Here is a 21,739-nt window from a genome sequence, read left to right as displayed (position 1 = left end):
ACCCTGTTGCTGAAAAGTCCCTGGGGCAGATGCTGCAATGTAGGGCAGGTGACTGAGAAGAAAAGTACATGACCAATGCATTATTTTAGATTTGGCAATTTAAGGCTGGTCCTGTTCCTGTCTTTCCTAAAGAGTGTCTTTTGCACCACACTGGGCTCAGTCAGGAACAGCTGGCTGAGGGCACAGGAAAGTTCCTAGTAATGCCACTTTCTTGGTTGTGTTCTTGTACAGAATGTGGGAAAGGGTTTGGAGGCAACCAGGATGCTGTGGGTGGATAGTCCTGCATTTGAGAACTTAGGGAACTAAATTTTAATAAGGGAACAGCCTCTTGGGGAACACTGTGAGAACAAATTCACAGCCATTTCATCTGCCTGTGGAAATGAAGGGAGATGGAAAGCAGAACACAGTAGTCCTAATAGAACAGGTGCAAAGAGAATGAAAAAGAGACACCAGAAGGATAACCAAACTAAAATCTGGGAGAAAGTGGAAGCAAGGATTGGCACCACAAAAAGCACATGGATTCTGCCTCATGTCTTCCTTCCCCACCCTCACCAACTCACTAACAGAGCACATTTCATTCTGATTCCTTCTTTTTTCTCTATTTCTGGTACAATACTACCACAGACTTACTAAACATCGCATGCACATGCAAAGTTAAGCCCAGCCCCGGGGAACATGCACTATGTGTTATATACATTCACCCTTCTGTGGAATGGATGGAAAAATCAGCTTACATGTTTGAAGTTCCTAAATGGCACAAACTGGACAATGTCTCGAAGCACAGGCTCGCCCTTGGGAGACCTCAAGATCCCATCATCACCATCCAGCATCTGCATGTCACTAAAATCAGCGTTCCCCACCCCGACAATGATGACTGACATGGGAAGGTGGGAGGCATGGACAATGGCCTCTCTGGTGTCGGCCATGTCTGTGATGACACCATCCGTCAGAATCAGCAAGATGAAGTATTGCTGAAGTTGTTGGACAAGGAGAGAAAAATTTTATCATTAGTTACTGTCCCAAACCTGCTTAACCTTGTGCAGTATAAAAATGTTTATGTTAACTCACTCATGTACCTTTGTGAATAGAAAAGAGCCTTTATAGTGACTATCTAGCTCTTCCTACCCCAGCCTCCTCAGCTGCTAATTTCTCTTCTGGAGTTTAGCTCTGGTGCAGGTAACTTCCAGAAGCTGGAGGCAACCAAAGGATGCTCAGTGTAGAAAAGGTGGTTTATAGCTGCTAGGGCTGGGAGAGTCAGATCTTTGGCTGGGAAATCTGGAATAGTCCTGACATCTTCACTAGCCCTGTTTTCCATCTGCTGCACAATCACTTCTGCTGACAGTTTCCGATTACATTTTTTTCCCTTTGGAACCAGTGGGAGGCAGGGAAGAATGGGGTATTGAAGCGTTACAGGCCTGTAGCAGAGCTGTCAGGAAGGTTATGACAGCACTTTGCAGAGGAGCTTTGCTAACAGGCAAGAGGGATGGGTGCAGCCATCTAGCTGACCCACTGCTGCCTGTGGGAGAAGCACCACGCCGTGGCAGGTCTGCTGCATACTGCAGAGTAATGGGGTCCCTGAGGAGAGCAGAGTGGGAATATATCCATTTTCAACCACTTCATATAGAGCCCCGAGGAGAGGTGTTCTCATTCTCTAAAGGAGAGCAAGCAATTTTTTGAGTTTGTAATTTCTTTCCCTAAGCTCCAAAGCCCACTGAACTGGGATCATGGGCTGTGACATATCTTCACTTGGTAATGGGGAAGAGTGACTATTACTTGGATCCTTTATGAATTGTTAAGCAGGTGGAGTCTTTCAAAAAATGTGCATTAATAGGAAAAATGAACAGGTCATAGAATTTAGTCACTCTGCATGAGCAATACCAACACAATAAACATCATTAATGTTTATGTATACACAGCTATATAAACTCAGACTGTTCTGTTCATCTCATCCTGTCATGAATGAAAAAAAACATGCAGGGAGAAAACTTAATCTTTAACATTCATGCTATAAACTGGTCTTTAGACAGCAAGGGAGGAAGCTTAGGTATAGAAGAATAAAGGAACTTATTCAATATAACATATTAGTTCAGAGCAGCACTGGGAACGGAGTCAGCCACCTCAAGATTAGGTGGGTATGGAAATTCAAATGTAGCAATTCCTCGTTTTAGCACTGGAACACTAAGCACTATTAAGATCCTGGAAACAACAGTGGAGTAACAATCATAGAATCATAGAATGGTTTGGGTTGAAAGGGACCTTAAAGATTATTTAGTTCCAGCCTCCTTGCCATGGGCAGGGACACCTTCCACTAGACCAGGTTGCTCAGAGTTCCATCCAACCTGTCCTTGAACACTTCCAGGGATGGAGTATCCACAGTTTCTCTGGGCAACCTGTTCCAGTGCCTCATCACCCTCACAGTATATAATATTTTCCTTATATCTAATCTAAACCTACCCTCTTTCAGTTTGAAGCCATTATCCCTTTTCCTGTCCCTACATGCTCTTGTAAATGTCAGTCAAAAGCCTACACTCATGAACAGAAATATTTGGGAACTCCTGCCTTAATAGGACTTAAAAAAGGCTCAACACATAAAAAAAATTTTGGAGAGAGCTTTAGGCCTGGTGATGAGATGTATGCCAATGCACACCTCTGTTCTGTTCCTAGACATAGGCACTTTTCTTGCTGCAGTATACAAGGTCTCTCTTATATCCTTTGCTTCCACAGCACTGTTTTTGTAAATGTTTCACACCTATTCATTCACATATTCTCTCCAATCATCTCATTCTCCCTTTCTCCCACGCATTTCAAAGATGTACATTTAAAACATGATCTGTGCTGAGTCTTTTAGCCCAAGAAATCTGTCGTGGCTTTTGTATCAGATGCAGGCTAATAGACTTGTCTTCTGATTTCTAAAAGGCACAAGATGCTCCAGCAGTAATAGCAAGTTGAAAACTGTATCATTACAGTTTTTAAATGAATGGTTGGAAAAATCCCCTAGGTGAACAGAAAAGTTTTATTACAGCCTCTGCAAGAGACTTGAAAATGGGTAGTTTGTGTAGGGAATCATTTGAACTCATCTCTTTGTATGATCAAGACTTCTAGGGCTTCTAGCCCCTAAATTTTTGTAACCTTAGTGGTGCCATTTACATTTCCATAGTGAAGAACTGGGTGTGTTACAGTAAAACAGCTCTAAAAGCAGGAAATAGAACTGTGGGGGAAGTTGTGACTATTGAAGCTATAAAGGCTCCAGCTACAGGGACAAGCTGCCTTCTATGAAAACAGTTAGTAAAAACTGTGAAGGCATGATCTGCATACATGAAAAGGCCTTGTTTTGATGGCCTATAAGAGATCTATCATAAGACAAGAAAAAAGGCAAACACAGCATTCTTTCCTTACCGAGGCCTCCTTGGTGTTGGTCTCCTCTGATGCTGATTTTGCCACTTTCTGGATGATGGGAGCAATGTTTGTTGGCCCATACAGCTGCAGCTTGGGAAGGCAGCTCTGATAAGCCTCCACAACACCTTGTATTCCTGGCATGAAAAGCCACACAAAACAAAAGTAAATTTGGAGCACATTGCCAACTTCATGCTTGTTTAAAATGCAAATGAAAGGCAGGTTCTTAATGAATAAATTAAAAGTATCACATGATTAGCAAGGACTAGCAACTTCAGATAATTTCCAAGAAGCTGTCTCTAGCTGTCTTGAATCTAGTTTGTATTATAGAGTTCATTATACCATGCTTCTCTTTCCCAGTAGTTTTTAATGTCTGTTTTCCAGGTATCACCTTGCAATACCATAGCTTCCATCCATCTCAGTTCAAGATGTGAGTGATCATTTTCTGATCACCAGCAAAGATTCATGCTGAAAAGTAGACAAAAATTAAAAAACACTTCAACACTTCTCTTTCCTCTTCAGATAAGTATTTTTGTTTATCATGGTAGTTGCCAACAAATTTGCCCTTTGTACTTACACCCTAAATCTGTTAAGGAATTCAGACATAATTTCAAATACCCAACTCCCCCGTTCTAAGAAAATTTTTCAGGATGCATTTGCATAACTGCTCAGGTTGAATTTGACTATGACCAAAAGCTGTGAAATCTTGGAGGACACAGCAGGATGCTTTGCAGTCTACAGAAAAATGAGCTTTAGTTGAGAAGTTTTGATGGAAAACTAGCTATTTTTGCCTTTATCATTTCAGGATATAGTCAGATCAGGGAGCACAGACTCCTGCTGACACACTTGACAGATCACAGAATGGAAATTGGTGTTTTCAATCATTTGAGAAGAAGGATTTCTTCAAGTGATGCACGTCAGCCTCCACATTCAGAACTCACAGTTTACCAGACCTAACGGATTAGAGGTCTAAAGTTGGAAAGAAAGTGATAGACCGAAGAGCTTCACTGAGAATGCTGAAGAATGAAATGACTTTACTAAGATGCTAAGCTAGTTTCAGTTTGCACTGAGACTAGCTCACTCATGAGATTTTACTCAGCCATGTTTCCAGGATATATGGCTGCAGATTGCTTACTGAGAACAGGGAGTTGTAATTGTTTTACAGGGATACACTTAAACCTCCCGTGAAAAAATGGTGGAGAACACAGTCTTATCATTCTGTAGATAGCTACAGACATATTTTTGCATTGCAGTGCCAACAGACAAAAGAACTTGCTCCAGTTATAGCTGTGATTGGTTAAAATGTAAAGTAATGTTACAAAATTTCCCTTGGCAATTCCACTGACTAAATTACATATTGCAAAACTGACCTTTTGTTAAGTCTCAATTTTAAACTTGCCAAGGATTTCTTTACATATACTTACTGACCTTGCACGAAGGCCTCATAAATCTTCCCTAAGTTGATGACAAGATACACTGTAGTTTTTTTCTAACACATTAAAATAGTACAAGATAAGCCTTACTCCCCGCATTCAACACAGACTTAGCATCATTCATGTCAGAAAGTTGCACTCATCTTAGAAAGAAACATGTTCTAGAAGTATAATTTCTTATTTGCTATCTCCGATTAATACATTTTAGAACTATCTACTGTCCATCCAATCCCAACCAAACAGGTTATTTGAGTGGATTACTTTGTAGCTTACTCCTCTTGTACTCCTTTATTTTAGAAACAGACAACATGCATTTTTTTCACAATTCAACCCTTTACATTTTTATTTGGAATCCACTTTCAGTAGCTCCAATGTAATACAGTGTATGCATATAATGATCAGTTTTACATGGATGTGTAGAAGCATTCATTCAGATTAGAGGTTGTCACCTAATTTCTTCCTCAGACAATAAAGAAAATATTAATTATAAGACTATAAAAATAATATGCTATAAATATACTAAATATAAAGCTATAAATACTAAAATTTTCAAGAATGGAAGTGTTCACAGAGGAGGAAAAGGTGAAGGTATCCATATTTTATGAATTCCAGTGATTTTCATATCAATACACAGTCCTTGTATGAAGAATGATGCTTCACACTACCTTATGCCAGCAAAAGCTCCACTCACACAAACAAAGGGACTTCATTTCTCAAAGACAAAATAGACACATACTTTTTATATTGCATTCAACTGCTTTTCTTGGTGTAAAACAAGATGCTCTTCAGCAATTTTCCTTTGTTTTCTGGCAAATATGCTAAATATCACAAGGATAGTCACTAAGCACTTTATCTTCCTCTCACTCTTGCATCGTTTTTCACATGACATGCTGGTGTTACTGCTCCCTGTGTCACCTAATATGGTGAGAGCATCTAGAAAGCATCACAGAACAATTGGTGGTAGGAACTAATCAAGCATCCACGACAGGCAGATGAGCAAGCTGCAGCAGATGATTAAACAACATATTTTCTGGTCTGTCTCCTTTTCTTGCTTTCACACAGATGGATATTATTTAAAAATGTATCATTTATGACAAAGAAGTGCTTTTTATATCTTGCAGATAAATGCTGCAAAATTTCTTCCCTGGCCGCCTGGTTGTGCTGCAACCATCTTTTTATGTTTTCTTAGGCCTAGAACCCCTTTCAGTCAATGGGTTAACTTATAACAGAATCTTATGCAAAGAACTAAATAAAGTTTAAACGTATAACAAATATTAAGTGACATAAGCCAAGCCTCACAGAGCAGCTCCTCCCTTTTCTTTAAAAACCTTTAATTTCCACTGTTACATTTTATTTTGCATACAGTGTGGTTTGGATAGTAAATGCTTAACTTGCAGAGGGTTTGTCTGTCCAAACTGATCTGGCACTACATAGATGTGACAGCCTTTTCAATCAATAAAAATCATTATATGATTTTTGATATGATTAATGATATGATATCATTAATGCCAGTGTGGTAAAAGAATTACCCTTGGACTCAAAAGAGGCAGCAAAGGAGGGATTTAAAAAGTCTTCTCTGCATGGACTGCTAGAGCTTTTATCTGAAGTATGCAGAGGGTCACAAATAGCTCGCATTTAGATTGGGAAACAAAGCTGTATTTGAACACTACCTGCATAAATATGTTATCATCTAATGCTGACCACTGTTAACTGTTTTAATAACACATTATTAAATATGGTGGTCCAGACAAAATTCTGAGGTCTGTTTTGCTTTCCCCACCCCATCTCCACACCGTCAGTGTGACTGAAGTCTCAACGTTAAGCTAGCTCACAAGCTTACAGGCACTTCTAGATGCATATATGTAACTTCTGCTTCTTTGAACTCCTTAAAAGCAATGTAAGAAGCTCTGTGAACACATCAAGCAGCTGTAGGACTTATGTCCAATTACATTTCAAGCACATGAACTGCAGAGGCTGGGGCAGTCCAACAATCCAAGCGCAACAATAAAGCAGGAATGCCCACTGAACCAAAAACAGAGGTCTTGCATTTAAGATGCATGAACTCTGAACTCTTTTAATGTATCTTTCCCTTGAATTGCTTGTCCTCTCTTCCTCACTTCATTTCTTTGCATCTTAATTCTGATCCTGAACATGTTCTGCTGACCATGCCTGAAAGAAAGACCCTAGTAAGCCTGAGAATTTGAAAAGGAAGAGCATTTTGAAAGACCCATTCAGTATTCAGGTGGAAGCAGAAGGATAAGGCAGAATAACAAACTGAATTTTAGACAGCAATGATCATCCGACAAGCCTCTCAGCTGTTATTCTGTTTGGAGATTATTTTCCTGTTATTGTCTTTTACAAAAACAGCATCAGTCACTGCAGACCTCACAAATACAAGGCATAAAGCAGCATCTTCTCCATGAATCTGGCCTCTGACTACTGAGGATTAGCGATTGTTGCTAAAATGCACAAATATCTTACACTGTGTTAAAACAGCCTCCTGCTGCATTTGCAGTATTTTTCCTTCTACCACAGTAGTCCTCACCTACTTCCCTGACCCTTTGGTGTTGGACACTGCCGGGCTGACAAGCAGCAGGCTACTGTTGCTATGGTCTGGCCAAAGAACTGGCTCTAAACCAAGGGAATCTTTGATCACAGAGGTTCACAGCCTGCTTTTTCATGTCCTGCCCTTCTTAGCTGCACAACCTATGATGTTGATGTAGCTGAAGATCTTGAATGAATTCAGAAGACATAGCTTTAGTTTTCAGAAATGCTAGTGATTTTGCAAAGTACAAGTGCTGAATGTCCACCACGGTGTACTTTCAAAGGGACCTGCTTTTCAGGAAATTATTGTATGGCACTTTCTAAGGTTTCTAAAGCTAAGCTCGAAGGCTTGGAGCCTGTCAGGTCTGAAATCCTAGCTACTTTCTTTAAAAGACTGCCTTGAATAATACTCAGCTGATACAACAAAAAACAGTCACATTTTGCACACAGCAAAAATATAGCAATCTGTCCTAATTTGAGCTTTACCTGCACATTCTGGGTTGTCTTCATTGAAATTGATTGCAAAGTCATGAGAGACCTGCAGATATATGGAAAGAAGAGAAGGAGACTGTATTCAGAAAAATTATTGCGTGAAGACTTGTGGTTAAACACCCTTTACATTTTTTCTGTGTTAAACCTGACATCTTTCAAGCTTTCAGCCATTAAGTGTGAAATACAGTCCCAGCTGGAACTCCCTGCAGAAACAAAGTAGCAAAACTGGAAACAAACATGTCAATAACAACAAAAAAACCCCCAAGAAAAAACAGCACAAAGAAAAACTGCCCAAGTACATGATAAATCACATGGTGTCAGGATTAGATTATCAATGCCAGGCACAGAAGACGCATCTATTGCTGAGGCAATTTAAATGCCAGCTTTCCCTAGCTCAGCATCTCAAACTGTAGGAGAGACAAAGCAGGTTGTGATACAGCACTGACAGCAGAAACCCAGCTCACTTCTGTGTTCTGTCCTCACAGGTGCAAACAGTTCCTCATTTAAGGCCACAGGAGTACTGGGAAAGTAATTCTCCAGAGATATCAAGGAAATCACCTAGATCCACTGTGAAATAATAGCATAAGAAATGCAAGGAGTCTAAGCTGGCTAAGAAATTAGATTATTTTGAGGGAAAATAAGTAAGAAAAAACCCTGAAGACTCGTTTTTCCTCAAATTATGTGAATATTCCAATCTTTCTCTCTCTCACTATGTCTACAATAAAACACTACAGAGCTGTTTTCTAAAAGAAATGACTGTGAATAAATAAAAAAAATTGCTTATTTTCTAAAAAAGCAATGTCTTGTGTCTTTAGTCCTCTGGGAAAATAATACAAGAGTTCTGTATGTCTCAATAATGCAAGGCCCTATAAGTCTCAGGTTACAGACTTCCTCTATCAGAGATTTGCATCCACAGCACAAACCTTTTGAGGCTGAAACTTTCTTCAGATGCTCTTTTCTGGTCTTAAAGTTTATTTTTGCCTGCATTTTTTTTCCAGATTCCTTTTTGCTTCTTTCTTTGATCACTGAGAAGGTTTGATTCCTTTTAATCTCTTGGGCTCTGAAGCCCAGTCTGTTTTCTGTTTGTCTTAAATTTTCTTGAATGAAGAAGCCCAAATTTTGTCTTGCAATGCACAAGGTGTGAATGTGTGTGTATATATATATATACACATATATATATATTTGGCTTACAAAAAGTGGATATGGCTAGGAGTTTAGCAGACAATTTGCATAATTTAAAATTGATGTTAGGCATATCATCCCAGATCTAAAGAAGGCATTTATATAGGTAACTGTAATTACACATATTTAAAGCTTTATAGATCTCTGTAGGACCTTCAAAAGTGCCAACAATCCTAGTGATTTGGAAAGCAATTTTAGTCCCTGTACGATGAAACCTGGATTATTGGAAGAAAGAGATTTATTTCTTGGATGTTGCTATTTTATTTGCTAGTTTACATGACTTGACAACACAGTTTGGAAAGTGATCTATGACTAAGAGGCCTAAAGATCAAATATGTAATTACAGAGAAGCTTCTGTGGAACTGAAGTGGTATAAGTTGGCTAATTACTGCCTAAGAGAGTTTCTCACAGAGAAACTGAGTTTCCCCATCATATCCCGGCCTTGCTCACCACAGTGATGCCTACCATTATTGAGAGGTTAAATAAGGCAGTAAGTCTACCATGATGAGAAAGGACTGAAGGAAAAACTAAGTCTGCAGCTACCTCAGCCCAGCCAGGAATTCAGTATGCCTACACCAAGCATCAGTTCACTCTTTGAAGAGGATTTTACATGGGCCATTCAGGCTATCCTATTTGGTCATGGAAGATGAAAGTCACTATTTGTGTTCCTCACTGAGCAGGCACAGAAGATCAGGGCTGCCAGATATGCTTCAGAGGTGCTCCAGAACCCTTCTGTTTGGCTGCTCTGGATATCTCCTGGTACACTTTGCCCAGCTGGTATCTGCCAGTCTCATGACCAGCTGCAGGCCAAAGGTAATTGTAGCTGTCAAGAATCGTTATGTGAGTTTTCACTCATTGATATTTTTTGTTGTCCAGTAGTCTTTCTTCTTCCTTTAGGCTTTCTGTACCTTGTATTAACTGTGTCTCAAAAGCAAGAAAGATGGCAATGCACGTATGCAGGCTGATTCTTCCAACACTGTGCCTCTTCAGTGATTTTATTTTTTTAGTCCAAATGCATTTGAAATTATACCTAAAGGAGATCACAATTCTTTTCCAAACCTATGAATACAGTGTTTTAATCTCACATGCAAGCATGGTTTGGATGGTTTGTATGCTTTTGTTGCCATACCTCTTTCAGGACCACATAATGCAAACAATTTATCTGGTTCAGAGCTATAGCACCCAGGCTGTTATTTAAGAAAAATGTAGACAATGGTTCAGGCCAACAAAGAAAGCCCAAGTCTAGTCAGTGTGTGCAATGATCCAAAAAATAATACTGTCTGAGCAATGGCTGCTATTGTCCTAAAGCAAGTGGCCCTCATTCATTGTCATTCGGATTCACCAAGAACAGTGTTAGAAGGTACCTTGAAGGCAGGTCAGAAAACACAACAAATGTGCAGAAGCATTAGCTTGTTTCCTATGCTATCTGAGCAATATATCACAATTTAAAGAAGATTTAAGTATAATGGAAGGATAGAAGTTCTTTGAGCAGCTCAGTGATGGTTCACAAACAGGAAATGATCACCCAAGGCAAGCCAACAGCAGGTATTTTTAAAACAGAGTTTCTCCAAATGCTTAGAACTCATTCCAACTCTGTTAAGTAAAACCAACTGCGTTTCAACCTGCCCCCGTGCTCTCTCTCCTGTCGTGGCCAGAATTCAAAGGGGTCTAAACCAGCACAGACTTCAGGCATGTGATGTACTGAAGGCCTCACTGAACTCAGACTGCTACCTGACAGGACTCTATGTAAAGCTCACCCATGTAAGAAGGTGGTTTCTTTTATTTATTTATTTTTTTAATTAAACATGCAAGGGCTATGTGACTGAAAGGCAAACCATGCTTATGACAGAGGACCAAAAGCTGGTATATACTAAATGGCATCTTTCTGATATTGAATTACACAGCCCTTAGGCACTCCCAGAGCTGATAAACTAATGGGAAAAAGGAGGCAAAAGTGCGAACACCTAAGACACTGAAGACTCATGGGGAACAAGAAGACACTTGGCAGTTTAGAAGTAGGCATGTTTATATAATTTACTAGGGCGGTTTGTATTATGGATCAATCTAACAGTCAGGAAATCCTGGAATATGTCAAATCACACAGATACAGAATGACTGTTTTATATTAGCACCTGGCACAGAGAACTTTGCAAAGAACTGCAGCCCATGGTCTGTGGTAGAAGTCAGCCTCACGATAAGGAATATCCTCACAAAACCCTGAGTGTGTCACAAACCCCAGACTAAGTTTCAAATATGTAGCTCATGCTCTGCTCAGCCCTCCTCCCTTAACATCAATCCATAAAATCAATCCATAAAAGGGAAGGAGAGAGAAATTCTGGTGTGCAGAGGTGATTACATGTGATCAGCCTGGTGTTACCTGAGCTGCTGCACAAAACAGCACTCAAAACCTCTAACTAAAGCCGTTTACTTGCACTTTGCTATGTATTAATCTTTTCCCTCTGCAGCGCTCCAGATACATTACTTAGCAGGTACCATCATGGATGTGGGATTATTAAACCACAGCTGTCCAGGAACTTCCTGTACCAAGACCATATTAATTTTCAGATAATTTCTTCAAGGTTTTTAACAAGGAAAATAAGTAGCTCTACCATACATCAAGATGGAGATTACACTGACAGCTTTTCTGAGGATGTGACAACTAAATAAACAGTCTGAAATATTTTTGCTAAGGCGGATTATAGCATTGTTCTTTTGCCACTCTATGATGCCTCCATTGTCTGTACTGGTAAGCACCTGCAGCTTTCCATCAATGTGATGGCACCCATGAGACTCTTGGAAGAATCATAACCACAGTTCCGCAGGCTTATGACCATTTTAATAAAAAAATCACCTTGATTTAACGTAGCAAGCAACTCATTTCCCTCATATTGGGATGCAATGAAATTCATTCTCATAGCATGGCCCTTGCTAAAAAGCTTTCTAATTAAAGCTGAAAGGAAAGAAGGATTTCCTAATTAATAAGAATTTTTGAGATTTCTTAAAAAAAAGTGTTCTGGACTCAGGTAGAAACCTCAAACAAAAACCCTACCTTGGAATATGACAAATAACAAACCTCCAATAATTCATAATGCAAATTGCTGTCAAGCTTTTGGACTACGCAAAATCATTTTATTTAAGTTTTCTTGAAACTTGTTATTCTCTTTTGTCCTCCACATTTTTATAAACCCCTTTACTCTAACTGAATTTCCATTTTTTAAGTAAAAAGCTGCATTTTTCATTTATTTTCCAAGTGCTGAATATGGATGCCTGAATTCTGAAAATTAGTAATCCTTTTTCTCCCTCTCTAGATTGTTGAATTCATTTAAATTAACCTCCCTGTCCCAAATATCTCCAGCTTTCCAGAAACCTCTATGGTGATGGTACTAGAACTACTTGACAATCTGACAAATTCAGACACATTTAGGAATGCTTTCTTAATAATTTAAATAGAGATTGTCAAAAATCCATGAACAACAGATGCACACAAACGTAAATGGCAAGATGCACAATGTTGAACAGTTTTCTGTGAATAAACTGGACACTATTAAGACACTGCCAGTCTGAAAATTAAATATGGAATGCCTGCATATTTTGCAAAAGCTTAAGACACTAACAAATTTAAAGAACTATTGCTCAAAAGCTATTATTTTCAGAATGCTCATTAATCAAATAGTTTGGGAACGGGACAGCTTCTGTCTCTTGCTAGGATCACATTGTAGAAATTTCTGCTTGGCAAAGCTGGGCCATTTATTTTCCTTTGTAATTGATTTTTGAGCATGCTGCCTAATTTCCATGTCCAAATCCAAGTTATGTGGATAAGGTGACAAATTGTGGGTTTCCCCTTGGTCTCTTACACATCCTTCTATTGTTTCTTTTTTGTCAGGTTTGCATACAGTTTTGCCCTCAGGCTCCTGAAAAGTTCAGGAATCACAAAGACCACAGCACTTTTCAAGTCCCTTATCTGCCCAGCAAACCAGACAGTGCAGTTTACGGTTGTGAAGATGCTGTACTGTGTCTGTAACTGTAGTGAGCTTCTCTCCACCACACATTCACAGCACAAGCAGTGAATGAAGCTTTCAGTAAAACCGCAGAAATAATGAGGACTATCTTAAAACAAACTGCAAATTGTTTAGTACTTACTCAGGTGTCAGTCTGCAATTCATCTTTAAGAAAGAGGCCTTCATCATTGGCAATATGCCAATCACAGGGCTGACACAATTGGAACTTTCTTTTCATTTTAACAATAAGTTTTGTGATGCCGAGTGGTTTTTCAGCTCTTTTGAGTTCTGCCTGCTAAGAAGTTAGTGTGTGGTTAGCTTTCTTTCCTCCTCTTCACTGTGACCTTTCACAGCAGTGTCTGAGTCCATATTATCTACCACCTCTTCACTTTACATCAGACTTCTCAGATGCTTCTTCCCATTGCAAAAGAAACCCCCCAAAATGGGATAGGTTATAGGCACTGTTGTGGAATAACTGGCATGTTCTGCAAGTTTTGTATGATAGAAACTTAAGAGGAGAATATTTCTGTCATAGGTTTACTAAAATCAAGGAGCTGGGTGATGTGTTTGTCAGGCCTTGGGGGAAAAAGATCATATCGCTGAATATTAGACGAAAGATCTCTAGACTGATGAGGAATGATATATATGGCATGTCTGGCTTCCTTCACTCCCACAGATTCCTTATGCCACTAAGAAACTGCTGGTTTTCTTCTAACAGCTGAAATGTGTCATTTGGAGCTCAAATTCTGTAGAAAATATATATAAAAACATGATTTAAAGGTGTACAACCTCAAGAGATTTATGGATAGCCTCTAGAGGTGAATATTGACATTATTCATGAAGAAGCTTTGTTGTTTAGGTTGTATAGAGGCTCTCGTGGTTACTTAGGAAGCTGTGGCAGTGGAAATATGTTCTTCTGCAGCCCTAGCAATTTGTTGTCTACTGGAAGAAATAAAAGACCAGATGCTGGAATGCAGAGATAAATGTGCTATGAGCACTAGGGCTGGAGGCTTAAAAGCAGACACTAAATTAATGAAAAGCTGATTTATCCACATGGTGGGGTCAGAACTTAGAAATTCACATAATGATTCAATCTAAATTTGAAGATGTAAATTATTACAGTAATAACACTGCTCTCCTTTAATGAAATAAAAACTGTAACTGAAAATAGGAAAAGAACATTTGAATAGCACGAGATCTGCAGTGTTGCTGTGGTGTCTATAGTGTTATCATATTTTTGCAACAGAAGAAGCTAAGGAAGAAACTTGTGAGCACTTTTTTCTACGGTCTTTGTTACTTTTAATTATATCAGTTTCTTCTCTGTTTCCTATGCATCTTTGCTGTCTTCCACATCAAACACTAATCATTGGTGACTTTGAATTAACTTTATAACAGTGTAGACTAAATTACTAAAGGATTTTCAGGTTTATTGGTCTTGACCTATTAATGCATCATGATGAGGCTGATTCTTCACTCTTAAGAGGATGTATTTTTCATTTCAGAAGTTCAGTCAAAGACAAGCAGGGACTCAAAAGTGTTGATATAGTTTATTTTAAGAAACTAGAATTTTATAGACTTTTATGAACTGAGTAGAGTATCACAGGGAGGGACTGAAAAATAGCACAGATGACTGTTAATTCCTCATCCAGTTCCAGTTGAATGTGCCCATGATAGACACCAAGCTGATTATTTGTCCCCATCTGTTGCACAGAAGGGCTAGTCCCCTGCAATGTGGTTCTTATCTTCTTCAAAGTTTTATTATTTTGGTAAGCTGATGTCATGTCATTTTATCTTTGTCATTTTCTGTCACAAGTTTCCATAGCAGAGATTAAAGATGTTCTGGCCTTCATTTGCATCTCCATTTTCTGTGGGACTCATATATGTAATCCATAAGCAAGTAGCCCCATCTTCTGAAGTTTACCCTTACTTTTCCTGAAGTTCTCAAAATCTGAAGGGCCCGAGTCATCCATTTTCTTGCTTTGAGAGGTTAGTAACATAGAGACTCTTTAGGACAGCTTGTGCTGTGGGGTAAGACTCTTCATTCGGATGCGGACTACTAAGTTCAGTGCAAGTCTCTGACTTTCTTAAGGGTATTTGTTAGGAAATTGTGCAAGCACCAATTCTGCCAAAGCAGAAAATCATTTGATGTTGGTGATTGTATGAATATCTGGTTACAGAGACTCCTGAAGTTACTTTCTGGCAAGACATCTGTTTTCCAGCTAACACCTGAGATATGCTCTCAGTCAGGTGAGGAAGCTGTTGCTGGGGTCTAACAAAACTGGTATATTGCCAATATACTTGTGTGACCTGAGGCATCCATGCCACCAGCTGATTATTTTGGCTGAGAAGGGCAATTTTGTGCTGTGAACTTTACTATACTTCCATCACCAGCAACCCAGTGAAAAGACTTCTGCTGGCACAGTAACATCTTCCTCTGAGCAGTCCTTAGATAAGGACATCTGTCTACAGATGAAAGAATTGCAAGTTTTCCCCCATGCAATGATGGTCACATCGCAGAGGATGGAAAAACCAGCCCCTGGCACACCACCAGGCTGGTATCTTTGTTTAGGACAAACACAATAGTACATATGGCATTGTCAGAGGAGGCCAGTACTGGGCTGAAAGGGCTGTGATGTTGTGACGCATGGTCCAACTCAGTCAACTCTGCTATTCAGTCACAGGTAGGGTTGCACATATTCATGGCAAAGGGATGGCAGCTTGAGAAGTAGCTACCGTGTTTCACTAATGTGTCTGGTGGCCTGATCAAGTGTATTCTCCAAAACATTCTCCCTTATATAGCAGAGATGGTTGTCAGCTGCTGCAGTTGGAACAGACATACAACAGAAACAGATGTTCTGTGCACATATACCACATTAAAATCTATGTCAAGGTTCTGGAAGCTGTCTCTGCCTGGTGTTACTTTTGAAGAACACAGCAAGGCAAAAAACCTTGTCAGGCACAAACAAGCTTAGAAAGCAATGTTGTAAAGAGATATGTTAACTTACCTTAGACATCTGTTTGCAAGACATATCGGATTTGCTGTACATCACTGCTGTAATTCTTCTGCAGGTATCAAACCTACAAGCTGTGAGTATTTTTTGGTGCATTTTTTTTCATCTGCTGATTCATGCTGAATGACACAGGATCCCTCTCTGCACAAAAATTCTCATCTGACCAGTGTTTCACCTGCCTGCTCCAGCCACAGCTGAGACACAACTTAGAGCAGGGCACATGGGGATACTGGATGAAGTCTGCATAATCAGAAGTCTAATGCTTTTCTTTTCTAGAGAGGATATGAGTTACAGAACCTCTACCTAGTTTTTGCTTACTTATCTATGCAGAGCTACTCTTCTGCCCAACTACTGCATGTGCAACACAGGATTTGAACTTCTACCTGTTTCTTCTTAGGCCTTTCTCTTTTGGATGCTCCTTCTTTTACTTCACTGTCTTCACTCCAGCCCTACCGGACTGTATATTTATGCTCACAATTGCACCATCACTGTGGATAACTCTCATTTTGTTTTGTTTACAAATACCACTTCTCTCCAGCATGGATACATGCTCTTGTATTTCTCTTTCTGGCATTGATGACATCCACCGTGACACAGAAACGTGCCACACAGCAAAACTCTTCTAAAGTCTTTATTTTCAGGAAGATGTTAAATCTATTCCTTACAAAACATGAACACTAGGCTGCTCACTGAATCACATCTTCCAAAAATGGGTTCTGTCAAACCAGGGCTCACAAAGCTTCAAAATGTTTGACAAGAGTTGTTCAAAAAAGAAGTTCTCCTCTTACTAGACTAGCATCCACTAACAAAGCTTTGCCAATACCATGAAATATTTTGGGTGTTAAACAACTATTTTGAGCCTTGCCTTGATTTCTGGTTTCAGTGAGGTATCAATGAGTGAGAAAGTCAGATGAAAGAAAATGGTAGGAGATGCTTCTCCTTGTCCCTGCCTTGCACTGAGCCATTTCTCCCTTATTTTGTGCCTCATAAACCAAGGAAACTAGAAAATTACATTTTTGCACCTACTTTGTATTCTGGGGGTATTCTTGCTCCAAATCCAAAGGCTGGGAACATTTTGTCACTGGAAAAGAATAAAAAAAATAGGGTACCCACAGAGAAATGCATATTGTTACAATAAACATTTATTCCTCTGCAAGCATTCATCCGAAATGCAAGTAGCATAACAGTACATAAACAGTTTTTAAGTCAAGAGATGGTAGACTGGAAGGATAATGGATTAGAGAAGTAGGATTGCGTGCTGAACAGATGGAGGAGTTATCTGGGAGATATTTCAGGTGAACCCCTAGTATTTTTGGGAAGTTAAAATAATTTCAAGAATACCAAGGGATCAGGATATTTTGCACTTCTCCCACAAATGCAGTAACAGGTCTTTATAACCCACTCTTTTGCATTACCTGGCTGGAGCAAGAGAGTCTGTTGTCTGAACAGCCTGTAAAAACATTTATTTCATATTAATATGGATGTGCTCCCTCAGCACAGAAAAGGGGTCTAGTGAAGAGATGACTGATTAAAAGTGTTTGCAAATTTGGGTTCTTACACTTGTCCATTTGACAAAAGAGACGTCCTAAAATGTCTGAAAGGGGCAATTTCATGCTCCCAAAACTGCAGGCTTTCACTTGTTTCTTACTGTTCCACTAAAACATAAGATTATGTTTCTTAGGCATAGATTGAGTGATAACCTAGCAGAATGCTGTGGCATGATCAGTTTTCTTTCAGACAGTACAGTGAGGTTATTCTACCCCAGTTAGATCTGCAGAGACAAAAATACCTTATTCAGAGAACCTGAAAACTTCAAGGCTGTTGTTAATACCCTTTCAGCAATGCAATGTCTCACACAGCCCACGTGCTGCCTCTTCCCAGATGGCAAAGTGGAAAACAACAAGCTGCAAGGGATGTCTGGTCCCTGAGTCAGCAAAGCACTTGATCACATACTTGAGGTTAACAATTCACCCAAACATATGCTTAAATCCAGACACATCCTGAAGTCCCACTGAAGTCACCAAACTGTACTCCAGTGCTCTGATGAATCAAGCCCCTCAGAGGTTTATCCCAGTTGCTTACTGGGTTTCAGGGCCCTTGGAAAAGTTGAGTTCCAACTGCCATAATTGGCACTTCTGAAAATTCTCAAGAGAGGCTAGCAGCTTCATTTTCTTTGTGTAGTTCAAGACAAGGGCACTCCAAGTATCAACTGAACAATTCACATCCCAGACATACTCAAAAAAGATAATAGAATGCGTTAAATTTGCTCGGTTATTCTGTCTGGCATAGGCTGTTGAAGATACCATGGTATTTCTGATATAAGCTAAAGAAAAATGGAAGGGTTCAAAAGAAAGTATAACTAAGTGTGTGTGTCTCCCCACTGAAGTTAGAGTAACCATGAGATACAGAAATATTCACCATCTCATTGGGAAACAGTGATGACAGTTATCTGATGGTTTAGCTCTCAAAATTGTTGTTCTTGTTACAAAATGTAGTTGCTGCATAAATCTTGGGAGCACAGTTCTGTGTACCATATGTTACGCTGTGTGACAATGGATCTTGCAAAGGAAGACTAACATCATTTGCATGGTAATGAAACATTTTTTTCCCAAGAGATGTCAGAAAAGAAGTAGCTGCTGACATTTGATGCTAACCGCCTGCTGATAGCATTCTCTCTGATTAAACACTCCTGGAAGTGGGGAAGCCCTTATAAATAGATGTGGAGAATTCAGCCACACACTTAGAGGGCAAGAAATAAGAAGCCATTAGAAAAGAACCTAAGGGGAGAAAAAAATCTTGGTTTACATCAGTGATTGAGCATGGCTGGATTAGAAAATCATACCCTGTGGAGCTGCAGTTAATTGATTTGGGGCAAAAGTAAACAAAGACTAAAAAGGAATTCCACTTAGGTATTCAATAAAGCAATCCAAAAAGCTAATGTTGGCAGCAGTTACACAACTGGGGAGATGCCTAAACCCATACAGTGCCTGCATTTCTACTGCAATGTTTCTCAAGTGTAAACGCGTATAGGCACTTTTATCTGCGGCTCCATCTACTGCTCTGCAGCAATTCAGAGACAGTGATAAATGATATCTCCAAGCAGCTGGGATTCTCCTTCTGGTGGTGAGACTCCCACATCCCCAATGACATGGTGGCACGGCCCCACTGTTATTCTGCAGCCAGAATACCTTACCTCCACAGTCAGGACACTTTATGTTTGAAACTCCCCTATCTCCTTTTTGAACAAGTGCTAGTTATCACAACCACTGCCTTGTGAAACAGTAAAGCTTGATCCTGCACACCATCAAAATTGGGTTCCACATAGCTGCTTTTCAGAGGGAAGTGCATGAACTCTGGAGAGGAGGGGTATCCTTGGGTCTACTCCTGTGCTTAGTACTTTCTGTCGCCTCACTCAGAATAGCTCACTTAGAATAGCTTCCTTAGGAAGCTCCTAAATTTCCTGAATTTAGGCACATACCTCTGGTAATCTGATTCAAGCTGCTGGGACCAAGGAATTAACTTTCATGTGCTCCCAGAGCTTGATCTTTAAGGTAAGAAGGGGACCTTTTGACACCCATGACACCCCTTGCATAAAAAAGATCATAATGTTATTCCTGGACCACACCTCAAAATTTGCAGCTTTCAGAGTAAGAATAAAATTTTAGAGTATGCAAAACTTTTCATTCTATCACCCAAAACAAAGTGTTTAGCTAATATAAAGGTCTCACTCTTTAGCAATTTAACAGTTTAAGGCTTAGTGATATTTTACAAAATAACCCCCTCTTAATCTTCCCATCCACCCCTAACCTTATCATATGAGAAATAACTCAGCAGCTGAGCATGCTGCCCTCATCCTGCTTGTCCTGCACTACTGAGACACAGAAGGGAAAAAGTGACCCAGAAGGGCAGACAAGGCCTCTTTCACTTCTAGAATAGTCTTTTATTCTAGAGGTGTGACAGAGCTGCTTTAACAGACCTGAGGCTATCATGGCAGTGTGCAGCAGAAAGCAAAGCAGTTGCCCAGCTTCTGGAAGCTGTGTCAAGGGTTAGGCCATCCAAGGACTGAAACTACAGTCAGAAAATGAAGAGAAGTTTTCCTCCTGTCTCAAGGCTGAATTGCATGCATCAGAGACTCCTAGCCTGGCATTTCAGTAGGAAAGGGATCTGCTCTAATGACTTTTCTTCCTTTGTAATTTAAACTCATCCAAAAGAAAAGTGAGAACCAGTTTTCTTTTTCCTTTGTATTGCTTGCTCAGGTATTTGGGCTTCATTTATAGTAGGAAATAGGCCTGGGACCCTGGCTGAAGTACTGTGAGGGCCATAGACATGGTCTGCTAGCACTCTCCCTGGTGCAGTGCTGGCTTCTGCCAACCAGCAGCCCCAGAGACTTCCCAGGGACAGCGCTGGGTCCAGCTGTGCTTGAGACTGCTCTCATATGCAGTTTGGGCATCACCAGTTTGTGCTGAGGGACGAAAGATGAGATACAAGGACATGGGCAGTGTCATGTCCTCAGCCTTAGGCCCCCTCAGGATCTTTGACTTGTTTTGTTTAAAGCTAGTCAGAGAGTCCTTGGCCCATGCAAAGAAACTGTCTGCACTGTCCTGCTGGAGGCAGATTGCTAAAGAGACAGAACAGGAGTGAAACACAGAAGTGGAAAAACAAGCTGGTTCTATAGAAGCTGAAAGTCACAAATTCAAGAAAGAAAAAGAGGATTGTGACTTGGCAGAATCTTTACAAAAATATTCTGTTACATCTACTTCACATTTTATATTGTTCTTTGTTTTACATAAGTTCCCTTGAAAATTTAAACCTGGCATAATTTTCAAAAAGATGAAGTGCTTGACATGAAGACCAAAAAAGAAAAAGCATCCAACTCTGACTTTTATACCTGGTTATATAAGAGCCATGAGTAGTCATGCAAGCACAGATGTATATGGCTTCTGGTACTTCTTCCAGTCAGACAGGCATATATTCCTGAAAGATACCTACCTAAGAGTGAGCAGATCTATGGTATACCCTAAAGGAAAAATCAGGGAGAGAGTTCAGGTTCAGTGTTCATATTGATAAATGTGAATTAATGCACATAGAAATGAATTGTCAGGACTCCAAGACTGCAGTCTTCTGAACAGAAATATGACCAGTTAGAAAAAAGTCCCTCAGTAACCTCAACTATAACATAGCACATAGCAGAAAATGATTTCTGAAAATATCCCATATTATCCTTTTGGGACATTGCTTAGTTTTAGTCACCCATCCCTCAAGCTATCTAGTGGAAAAGGAGGAAGCACAATGACAAATCAATACACTAATGGGGGCAGAAACAAGAGAGATTTCAGTGAGCTGTACTGCACATACAGGAAAAAAGATGAATAGAGGAAATACTAAGGTTTTGTAAATTGGTAAAAGTGATACAGATAATGATACCATTTTCTGTTTCACTAGGAAGCACAGTGTCACTGGAAGGTAAGAAATATGTTTATAATAAAGATAAGAAGGCAAAATAAAGAACATTTCAAAATCTTGTCTCATTAACCACTGGTGCCCTCTGACATGTAGTATTATTGAAACCTGGATACTAGGTTTATTCTGAAAAGGATTTGCTATTCCTAGTAATGAGGAGGAACAAACTCTTCCACTGGGTCAAATAATTAGCCACTCGCTCATTAGAGACATTTTGGAACTTCCT

The 21,739-nt window shown here is 39.7% G+C and overlaps 1 protein-coding gene across 3 annotated transcripts in view; it reads right to left on the bottom strand.

Moving 5' to 3' along the window:
• Nucleotides 1–21,739, bottom strand: part of CPNE4 (copine 4) — a 228,719-nt gene that overhangs the window by 6,405 nt on the left and 200,575 nt on the right. For all 3 annotated transcript variants that reach the window (XM_032684440.1, XM_032684449.1, XM_032684432.1), the window contains exons 12-15: nucleotides 17,080–17,134; nucleotides 7,857–7,908; nucleotides 3,397–3,530; nucleotides 735–971 (exon numbers count right to left, since the gene is read on the bottom strand). In XM_032684440.1, the coding sequence (XP_032540331.1) occupies nucleotides 735–971; nucleotides 3,397–3,530; nucleotides 7,857–7,908; nucleotides 17,080–17,134 (478 nt within the window). The remainder of the gene's footprint in view (nucleotides 1–734; nucleotides 972–3,396; nucleotides 3,531–7,856; nucleotides 7,909–17,079; nucleotides 17,135–21,739) is intronic.

The sequence above is a fragment of the Chiroxiphia lanceolata genome, chromosome 1 (genome assembly GCF_009829145.1).
Source record: "Chiroxiphia lanceolata isolate bChiLan1 chromosome 1, bChiLan1.pri, whole genome shotgun sequence".
Taxonomy (NCBI): Eukaryota; Metazoa; Chordata; class Aves; order Passeriformes; family Pipridae; genus Chiroxiphia; species Chiroxiphia lanceolata.
This window is presented reverse-complemented; position numbering and strand designations above follow the sequence as displayed.